Source organism: Kogia breviceps, chromosome 8, assembly GCF_026419965.1.
Source record: "Kogia breviceps isolate mKogBre1 chromosome 8, mKogBre1 haplotype 1, whole genome shotgun sequence".
NCBI lineage: Eukaryota > Metazoa > Chordata > Mammalia > Artiodactyla > Physeteridae > Kogia > Kogia breviceps.
In genome coordinates this window covers 65,052,533-65,063,481 of record NC_081317.1, presented here as the reverse complement: position 1 = coordinate 65,063,481, position 10,949 = coordinate 65,052,533, and the positions used below count along the sequence as shown (strand labels likewise).

Below are 10,949 nucleotides of genomic sequence, written 5' to 3'. Positions count from 1 at the left end.
TAGGACTCTGTTTTTTAAGGTTCACTTACCACCAATGAAATAACCACCTCAGAGTAGCTGGGAAACTCTCACAAGGTCACGGATCTGACAATGCCTTAGGAAGTATGAGCAGTACACAGATAAATGTTTTATGTACTTCTGCCTATTGCATGATGCCTGTCCAGGATGAGGTGGATAGTAGGTGTTGACCCAACCATAGAAGTAGAAAGAACTATTTAAATTAACTTTAGCTCACTTTCTCATTTGGTTTATCATTTCCTCTATATTTAAAAAAAATTATATACCCTCCTTCCTCAAATAACACAAAGAACCTCTTCTCTGAGGGATTTATTTGTCCCTGTGGAACGTGTGAAGGCCACAAACACTCATGGCCAATGAGCGACAACCTATGTTTGTCTCTTCAGTCTTATAGTATCTGCAGGACTGAAGTCTGTCAATGTCCATGCGTCTGTCCAGAACATCCATAAGCCCCATGCTTGCTCTGTGTGTTATGGGGACGCCGAGAGATGACAAATTCAATGGTGGTACTTCAACCAGCACGGAAGGCCTTCCCTTTGGGGTCTGACAGGATGACTACACCCCAGCAAGCAATGCCTAGGGAAAAAACAACAGTACTTTATTCTTTATGTTGTACTTCAATTTACCAGGTGCCTTCATATATATCAACTTATTTAACCTTCACAATACTCCTTGGAGATACAATTACCATTATTTCTATCTTACAGAAGAGTGAAGCTCAGGAAAGGAAAGTTGAGAGGAAAAAAAATTCTATTACTTCCCCAAAGCAATAAAGTTACTAAAAGGGAATTCATCTGGGTAATCTAATTAAGACGGTAACAGATCTGAAAACTTAAAATTCTATTCACTCAGTTGGTCTGAAGAGCTAAAAAAATCACATTTTACTGGAAGACAGCTTGACAATCACGTAGTATTGTTACAAATAAGAACTGTGGGCCACAGTACCCAATGGTAGACCTAGTATGTGGGCTTTGAACCCATGTCTACAATCTACCTTCAAAGCCAAAGTTCTTAATCCAAGGTCAAGTGCCCTCACTCATGCCCTCTCCACAATCTAGAGAAGAAGCATGGGTTTTGGTAACAGATAAGCCTGGGAATCACAGGCTAGCTGTGTCATATCCTGGGTGTCTGGCTTCGAAATCTCTGTGCAGGAAAATAGGACTACTATATTCATACCTATCTTTAATAGCTTTTGGCAGGATTAAAAAGACTGAGGCTAGTAAGAGTTTTCAAAAAAAAATACTGTGATTTAAGAAAAAAGAAAACAAGAAAAGTTTCCCAACAACTTTTTCTCCCCACCCCCATCTTAAGGGGTGGGGGGGTGAAAATGCCTGCCGCCACGTGACCAACCCGGGTGCCCCGGCCCCCCCCCACACACACGTGGCTGCGCCCCTCTTCTCCCTCTTCCCCCCAGCCCAAGGGTAGTGCCCCGAAGTCTCACTGATGCCGAAGACCATCTGCGCAATAGTCCCTGGACCCGGGGGGTATCCCAGCTTCATGGGCTTCCGTGCCACCCAGTACACGTACCCGCCCGCCCCTATCAGCCCGGACCCGGAGAGCACGCGACAGCTCCAGCAGTTATTAAACAGAGGGGCTTCCGCTGGAGAGGTCAGCGCTCCGGGTGCAATGACGGGCGCGGGGCTGGCGGAGGAGGCGACCTCAGGAGGCGCAACGTCTTTGACTGGCTCAAATGGCTGGGAAACGAAAGAACCCATGATTAGGAGCTCGGCCTCAGCCGTAGGAACCTTTCCACGAACTGACGTAAAAGATGTGCCCGGAAAGAGAGCGCTGGCGCGCTGCGCCGGAAGCAGCCCGAGGGCCGCTGGGAAATGTAGTTATTGCTTGCCTCGGAGGAGGGAAAAGACGGAGGTGGACTGCTGTTACGAGTGTTCTGTGGCGAAAACCTTGGCCACGACGCAGGCCAGTTTTTTTTCCCTCCGATGCTTTTAAGAATTTAGCCAACTCCCTAAATGTCTCAACTCGCAGTCTCCTTAGAGAAAAAGTCTGGGTTTCTAAGTGTCCTAACAGGAAAGGTGAGACCTCGGGCATGTCACTTCACCTGTTTGTGTGTTTGACTTAAAAAGGTTGGAGGTGTTTGACTTTGACTTAAAAAGAGTTAAGTAGTTTGTGCCTGACTGTATGCTAGACACTTTGCTAAGCGATTATCTGCATTATGCCGTTTGCTATTCCCGACCCAACACGGTATCAGTTTCCCAATACACGACAAAACTGGTTAGGTGACATAGCCTTAGTAGACCCAATCAATGTCTGTGTGAAGATGGAATCAAATTTCTTAAACGCTACCTGTACATAATGTGTAGGGACTACACAAATATAAGACAGGTATTAAAAATGGGTTTGAATTACTTGCATAAACACTTTTAATTTCACTAGCATTTTTTATCCCACCTTTCCTTTCTTTCAGGTAGGGTTGGGCATATGTTTCTTGTGTTGAGTTGTTCTCAGAGGATTATTGGTAAGAACAAAGGCGTTTAGAATTCAGAGGTTGTTTCTGTTAGAGGAGATGAGCGAAAGTAGGATTAATTTCAGGTTTGAAGTTTTCTCCTTTAGAATGGCTTAAAAATTAACATAAAAAGAAATTCACTTTTCACCTTTCTAAAACGGGGATGTGATTTTGGGAAGACTAAAAAGAAGACAAAAATAAAGATATGGTTAAATAAGAGAAAATAAAGTAGTGAGAATACTAGATTGCCTGCTGCTTAATTTCTAAGACCATCCCCTTTTCCCTAAATAAATAAATAAATAAATAAATCTATATCTCCGTGTGTTGTGTAGTAGAAAGACAAACTTTTGGGAAATTTGTGATCTGTACCTAGCTCTGTCACTACGAGTCAGCCCTATGACACAGAGAACGTTACTTATTCTCTCCGGCCTGTAGTTACCTCATGTTTGAAATGAGATTTGAAATAGGTGATATCTAACTTCAAAATTCTATTATGTATTAGTAATCTCTCTTTAGATAACATTATGCTAAGTGCTGTACCAAATGAATTCAACAGAATTTCGCTTAGAAATTCATAGTTTATGGCTGCTGCTTCTTGCTGTGCTCAGATAAAATATCCTATAGTGCATTTGATTTCTTCTTATATTGTGAGAAAGAAATCATCATTTGGCAGTGGTTACCAGACATTTTGATCACACTCTATGGAAAAAAAAGACTGAGCCCACAATAGAATTTATGCATGCCTATTTATTATTTATAAATTATATATTAATATACTACTTTATACAGTATTATAAGGATAAGATTAAATAATAGAAATGGAAATTTTAATATTTTCTCATATCCCAGTAGATGGGATTGTGCATCTCCATGGGTATCATGGTTATTAGGTATGTGACTTTACTAATTTATATTTTATCTAAAAGCTTACCTTCTCTAGTGTGCTTATAACAGCTAAGAATGTCAGGAGATGAGATCTTTAATGCTCCAAACAAATATTATTAGAATGGGCTACAATACTTTTTGCCAATAACAGGCAAGATTTTATTTTAACCACTGTTTTTTTAAAGTACCTTCCAAAAGATGTGTTTGTTCTCTTATGATTTCCTCAGATGAATGATTTTAACCTTTTTGTGCTATTGTGATATGCCTCCAAAACTCTCAGTGGCTTCTATAGAGTCCATGTTCTAGAACTGCACGTAGTGCAAATTGAAATGTACTTATATAATTTTGACTGGAAAATTATTGGAAACACTGATACCTCTTAAGATAAATGAAACAGTAAGGTCTGAGGATAAGGGTAGAGGCCAGTGAAAGCAAGCAAAATTGTAATTAGAGGAAGAAGTGTGCATTTGGGGGGAAGGACATAGGAGGAAAAGGTTGAAAGCTAACTTTACCTCATTATCTCTATTGTATTTATTTCTTTTACTACTTACTGTCTCTACAGTTCATTTTGCACTTATGACTCACAAGGCCTATGTCATCTCCCATAGATTTAAAAAATGCAAAAGGCGTAAAAAGGTACTTAATAAAAAGTATCCTTCACACTCCTTTCCCCAGCCGTCCAGTTCCCCTTCACCAACACAGCCAGCCATACCAGTTTCCTGTGTATCTTTTCAGAGTTATCTCTGTGCACCTGTGTGCACCTTTCCTCCACTTATCTGGGATATGATTCTCTAACAGTCAGTGAGTAAAGATCGTCTTCATTCTTTTGTATGGCTCCATAGGATTCCATTGTATGGATGTACTATACTCATATATTGATGGACATTAATAGACATTCAGACTGCTTCCATTCTTTTGCTATTACATATAGTGCCACAGTAAATAACCTTGTGCCTACATCATATCACAAGCATATACATCTTAGAATATATTTCTGAAAGGGTATAGTATTTATAAGCTTGGTGAACAGAATCAAATTGCCCTTTATACAAGTGGTACCGATTTACACTCTCACCAACAAGTAAGAGAAGACCTGTTTCCCCACCCAATTCCCTAAAATACTGAATTATTGAACTTCAGTCTCTGCCAATCTGATAGGTGAAAATGGTTTAATTTTCTTATTATAAGTGAGCTTCTTTATGTGTATTGAAGGACAATTTGTATTTCCTTTTCTGTGAACTGTCAATATTTTTGTCCATTTTTCTCATTGGATTGTCTTTTTCTCATTGATTTCTAGGAACTCTTTATAATTAGTGAGATTAACCTTTTGTTTGTGATATCAATTCACATTTTTTTCTCCCAATTTGATATTTGCCTTTTGAATTTGCTTGTTGTACTTTTTACCATGCACGTTTTTTAAACCTGTAATTGAGTTTATCAGTTTTTACCTTTATAGCTTTTGAGCTTCATGTCATAAATAGAAAGGCCTTCCATTTTCTATGGTTTCCCCTGGGATTTTTTTTTTCACAGTTAAAAATTTAATACGTTTGGAATTTATCCTATTACTAGCTGTCAGGAATGGAATCAGATTTTCTTTTTCTTTTCCTTTTCTTTTCCCTGATCCATTTTTCTCAACACTGTTTATTAAATAGTACACCTTTTCCCCACCTGTTTGAAATGCCACATTTTCTGAAATGCCATATGTTAATGTATGTCTATTCCTGGACTTCATATTCTGTTTCATGATTTCTCTGTTTATCCATGTGCCAGTGTCACACTATTGTAATTACTGAAGTTCTGTAATGGGTTAATACTTGGAGACTGATCCCTCTCTATTACTCTTCTGTTGCAGACTTCTCTTGGCTATTTTTGCTTGTTTATTTTCCCACATGAACTTTTGACTCAGCTTGATTATTCTGACAAAATGATGCTGACATCTTTATTAGACTAGTGTGAAAACTGTCGGTTAATTTAGGGAGAATTGACATTTTTATGATGTTGAGTCATCCTATCCAAGGACATGGAATGCTTTTTCTTTGGTTCATATCTTATTGTGTGTTCCTCTGTATCATTTTAGACTTTTTCGTAATGAGCTCACACATTTTCTCTCAGACATTTTTAAATATCTTTATTGGGGTATAATTGCTTTACAATAGTATATTAGTTTCTGCTGTATAGCAAAGTGAATTAGCTATACATATACATATATCCCCATATCCCCTCCCTCTTGCGTCTTGCTCCCACCCTCCATATCCCACCAGTCTAGCTGGTCACAAAGCAAGGAGCTGATCTCCCTGTGCTATGTGGCTGCTTCCCACTAGCTATCTATTTTACATTTGGTAGTGTATATATGTCAATGCCACTCTCTCACTTCTTCCCATCTTACCCTTCCCCCTCCCTGTGTCCTCAAGTCCATTTTCTATGTCTGCATCTTTATTCCTGTCCTGCCCCTAGGTTCTTCAGAACGATTTTTTTTTTTAGATTCCATATATATGTGTTAGCATACGGTATTTGTTTTTCTCATTCTGACTTACTTCACTCTGTATGACAGACTCTAAGTCCATCCACCTCACTACAAAAAACTCAATTTCATTTCTTTTTATGGCTGAGTAATATTCCATTCTATATATGTGGCACATCTTCTTTATCTGTTCACCTGTTGATGGACACTTAGGTTGCTTCCATGTCCTGGTTATTGTAAATAGTGCTGCAAGGAACATTGTGGTGCATGACTCTTTTTGAATTATGGTTTTCTCTGGGTATATGCCCAGTAGTGGGATTGCTGGGTCGTATGGTAGTTCTATTTTTAGTTCTTTGAGGAACCTCCATACTGTTCTCCATAGTGGCTGTATCAGTTTACATTCCCACCGACAGTGCAAGAGGGTTCTCTTTTCTCCACACTCTCCGGCATTTATTGTTTGTAGATTTTTTGATGATGGCCATTCCGACTGGTGTGAGGTGATACCTCATTGTAGGTTTGATTTGCATTTCTCTAATGATTAGTGACGTTGAGTATCCTTTCATTTGTTTGTTGGCAATCGGTATATCTTCTCTGGAGAAATGTCTATTTAGATCTTCTGCCCATTTTTGGATTGGATTGTTTGTTTTTTTGATATTGAGCTGCATAAGCTGCTTGTATATTTTGGAGATTAATCCTTTGTCAGTTGCTTCATTTGCAAATATTATCTCCCATTCTGAGGGTTGCCTTTTCATCTTGTTTATGGTTTCTTTGGCTGTGCAAAAGCTTTTAAGTTTCATTAGATCCCCTTTGTTTCTTTTTGTTTTTATTTCCATTTGTCTAGGAGGTGGGTCATAAAGGACCTTGCTGTGATTTATGTGTGATTTTTGCCATAGAGTGTTCTGCCTATGTTTTCCTCTAAGAGTTTTATAGTGTCTGGCCTTGCATTTAGGTCTTTAATCCATTTTGCATTTATTTTTGTGTATGATGTTAGGGAGTGTTTTCCCAGCACCATTTATTGAAGAGGCTGTCTTTTCTCCATTGTATATTCTTGCCTCCTTTATCAAAAATAAGGTGACCATAGGTACATGGGTTTATCTCTGGGTGTTCTATCCTGTTCCATTGATCTATATTTCTGTTTTTGTCCAGAACCATACTGTCTTGATTACTGTAGCTTTGTAGTATAGTCTGCCGTCTGGGAGCCTGATTCCTCCAGCTCCGTTTTTCTTTCTCAAGGTTGCTTTGGCTATTCGGGGTCTTTTGTGTTTCTGTACAAATTGTGAAATTTTTTGTTCTAGTTCTGTGAAAAATGCTATTGGTAGCTTGATAGAGATTGCATTGAATCTGTAGATTGCTTTGGGTAGTATAGTCATTTTCACAATGTGGATTCTTCCAGTCCAAGAACATGGTATCTCTCTCCATCTGTTTGTATCATCTTTAATTTCTTTCACCAGTATCTTATAGTTTTCTGCATACAGGTCTTTTGTCTCAGATGTAAGTGACTAGATCTTTTTGCCTAGATGCCCAAATGATTTTCTTTTTTTTCTTCCTTCCCACCTTCCTTTCTTCCTTCCTTCTTAAAGTTGTTGAAGTCCAATAACGTCTTTACTAGAATATATATCTTTGTGGACTATTCTAGCTCAGTTTTCCAGGCACAAACAACTATATATATATATTCTGTTGTCTTTATTCCAAGAATATTTATCTGAATTATATCTTTTTTAAAGCACACTTATTGTTTTCTCATAACCAAATACAGCCAAATAGTATTACTTCCACTCACTCATCATTAAAGACAAGAGGATAATTCATTGGATATTTTAAAGCAGTGCACTATATAACAAAAAATATTAAATTTACAAAAGTAGCTCAATTAATTATGTAAAATGTAATAAAGAAAAGATCAAAACTAATTTGTTTCTTTCCTCATAGACATTTAAAGCACTCTGTTAGTCTTAATGTTATCTTTATGTTAAAATAGCTCAGAGTGTGGTACACATAGTTTCATTTAGAAAGGTATTCAATTTACACACTTCATATGAATGAATAAAATTTGCATAACAAAAGGAATACAGACAGCCCTATGCTTTCATTTTAAAATTTGGTGTTGAACTATCTTTTATGACATTATAGATTATTACATAAGACATATTTTCATGAACTTATAATCTTAAGAAAAGAAAAATAATTGTTTCTTGGAAAAGATCTCCTGGTAGCCATTTGGTTTATTATAGGATAAACTGAACCTCTAAGAGTTTAGTGTCTACCAAATCTGAAATCCTTAGCTTGAGTCAAAACATCAGATACACCACATATTTCACAGTTTCCTAAGTCATGGGTCTGCCTTTTCTCCTGAAGTACTGACAGATTATGCACTTTTAGGGAGTATCCTTGGCATGGTGGTTTTCTGTGTATTGTTGTTTTTATTATTATTATTGTTGTCTATGAACTATATTATTTCTCCTCCTTTCCTCCTCTGGCATGCTCTTCTATTTTATATAATTGTAACTCCATTCAGAATATTCTGAAGAATATTCCTCTAAGAAAAGAAATTTTAGAGTTGAAAAATTAGAGAGAATAAGACTAGTTATTGGTATGTGCCTGGCTTTCCCTATATTTGCTGCAAAGTTCTGCCAGATTGATGATGTTGAAGTTTTAAATGTGATGGCAAGCTCCATAACTCTGAGTTTATTTTGTTTTTTTAGAGAATCAGCAGCATCTACCTATGGCTCCTTTTTTTATTAAAACTTTGTGAAGACCTTTTCAGCCTTTCGTTGTTTATTTTCTTTTCTTATTTTTTCATTCTTAGGCTCAAAGCATTCCACATGACTCTTTATTTTTAATTTTTTCTCCATATGCCTTTTTAGATATACAGTTTTGGTTATATGTTCATTTTAAGGTATTTGATCATTTTTTTGAGCTTTGCTTCTAATGCATGGTTCTGCCGGCTTATTCTGTTGCTGAATTAAAAAGTAGATCTCATAAAAGACCCCCAACCCAAAATTTCTGTAGGTCTGTCTCTGTCGTGGGCCTCCATTTCTAGAAAAGAAAAGGATCTGCATTTTTAACTTCCACAGCAGAGGGTTGGAGATGCCTGAAGATGAAGAGCAACATTCTAGTCCATATTCTTCTGGACTTTCATACCTTCAAATACTTTTCTTTTTCCACTTCTTAAGAATGAGCAGTAGCTGCTTTGTGCAATGATCCGTTTGCAATTCCAGTGATAAATGGGCCTGTTCAGACCATGTCAGCTCATAGGTTGAGAAAGATATATATCTGCCTTTCTGTGACAAGAAATAGCCTCTACTTATTTCCCTGCAGCTAACAATCTATTATTTTACTTTGTTGATGAGTATGTTTGAGAGAATCTTCATTACTTTCATAGACCTTGGGATGGGCAATGGCCAGAGGGCCATGGCTGCAGCATCAGCATGTGGAGGAGAACACCAGTGCAGTGTGACATGCTGTAATCCCTCACCTGTGCCCTGGGGGTCTGGTGTGGGCTCAGCAGGCCTTCTTCATGCTGTACTGTTGCCAAAATGGATCTGCCCTTTAAATATTTGTTCTATTTTTTCTTTTTTCTTAAAAAAATCCCAATTACATACACTGTTATATCTCTTTTCATTTTCTTACAAATCCTTTTCATTTGTTTTCTTATTTAGTTTAGCTTTTCTCCTTAATGTGTTTATAACAGTGTCTGTTCTCCCTCATATTCCTCTACTTTGTCCTTAAAAATTTGATGATTTTATTTTTTCTGCCACTGCTTTTCTTGAGCTCTGACAACTTATGTATTTTATCTTCTCCTGCTGTCTAGTCATCTTGTCTGTAAGTTCTTTTATTTGTGCTTTGAGCTTTTCCTTCATCGATTCGATTGCTTCTTAAGTTTTTAAAATTCAGGGAGAAATATTTGGTCATAATTTTTACATGCTCCATTACAATATTTCTTCTGGATGTTATGAATCTACCATGTATTTCTTGCTCATTTCTTACATTATTGTCCTTTTTCCTCTGTATATCTTTGAATATCCTGATTTTGCTCCCTTGTTTATTAAGTATTTCTGAAAAGGTGAGTTTTCTCAGCCATTAGGAGCAGGTTTACATCAGGACAGAGCCAGAACTGAATTCCAGGCCAGTTGGAATTATCCCCATGTTTCCGGGAGTCTTATGTGAGTTTCCATAGCCTGCTTTTCTCCTCAGTGAATGGAATAGGCAGTGTTGTTTTTTGTTGTTGTTGTTTGTTTTCTTCTTCTTTTTTTTTAAATCACGTCTTTTTCCTTCTACACTGCCACAGAGACAGTGTGCTTCCTGCATACATGGCTTCTTGGTGGGATTCCTTATTTAACTCTACCTTCATTTCTTCAAGGAATAAAACTAGTTCTAGGGAACCTAGGGATTAAGTTTAGCAACTCAAGGTGTGCCCTTCACCTTCAAAAATTATGCTTTGCTGACTGATTCTGATATCTGCAACTGTAACGCCCTCACTCTGCTGTCTCTTCTTTCAAACACACCCCTTGTGTGATCACCACTGCTACAGTGATTGCGTGTGTCCATGTTGCAGTGGAACCTCATCAGCCTTGGTCTCTTGGTCATTATAATGAGCAGAATACACCTTTTGACCTGTTCTGTATATGCAGAGTAAGAGAAAAAGTTTATTCTTTTGTTATATTACGTCCCTGAGGTTTGAGGTTGTTTGTTACTATAGCATAACTTAGCCTATTTTGACTCATACACTTGGTTCACAACTGTGGGGTGTTACCCTAGAGGGCATTTGGAAACAGTAAGAGGCACTTTTGGTTGTCATAATGACAGTGTCCAGGGGCCAGGGATACTGAATCTTTATTAATGCTTCTAACAGCCCTATGCAATAAAGATTGCTTTGCTGAAATGTCAGTATTTTCCCCATTGAAAAACTTAGTAAATGTCTTGTCAAGTACAGACAAAGTGCTTCCCTAAAATGAGTGCCCATTACTAAAACCTTGCCCAAATTGGATATTCTTGGCATTTTGGAAGGTCTTCTATTTTAAGTAATTCAGATAGTTTCAAATTTATCAATATATACCTGTGTACTTAGTATTTCCTAAATATAATACCCATGAGTGGACTGTTAGAGTTTATTAATTTTTG

General features: G+C 37.5%; 1 protein-coding gene across 1 annotated transcript; it reads right to left on the bottom strand.

The window, feature by feature from the left end:
• Window positions 1-312: 312 nt before the first annotated feature.
• DMAC1 (distal membrane arm assembly component 1) lies at window positions 313-1,785 on the bottom strand. The gene is made up of 2 exons (XM_059071289.2): window positions 1,460-1,785; window positions 313-594 (listed from the first exon to the last, which is right to left on the bottom strand). The coding sequence occupies exons 1-2, from the start codon at window positions 1,731-1,733 to the stop codon at window positions 530-532; spliced, it is 339 nt and encodes a 112-aa protein (XP_058927272.1). The 5' UTR covers window positions 1,734-1,785; the 3' UTR covers window positions 313-529.
• Window positions 1,786-10,949: the final 9,164 nt, after the last annotated feature.

Bases quoted from the DNA above. Each gene is read 5' to 3' on its own strand.
- DMAC1 (XM_059071289.2), bottom strand. From the start codon at position 1,733: ATGGGTTCTTTCGTTTCCCAGCCATTTGAGCCAGTCAAAGACGTTGCG. The intron at 595-1,459 runs GTGAGACTTCGG...TTTTTTCCCTAG, and splicing joins GCAGATGGTCTTCGGCATCA to GCATTGCTTGCTGGGGTGTA.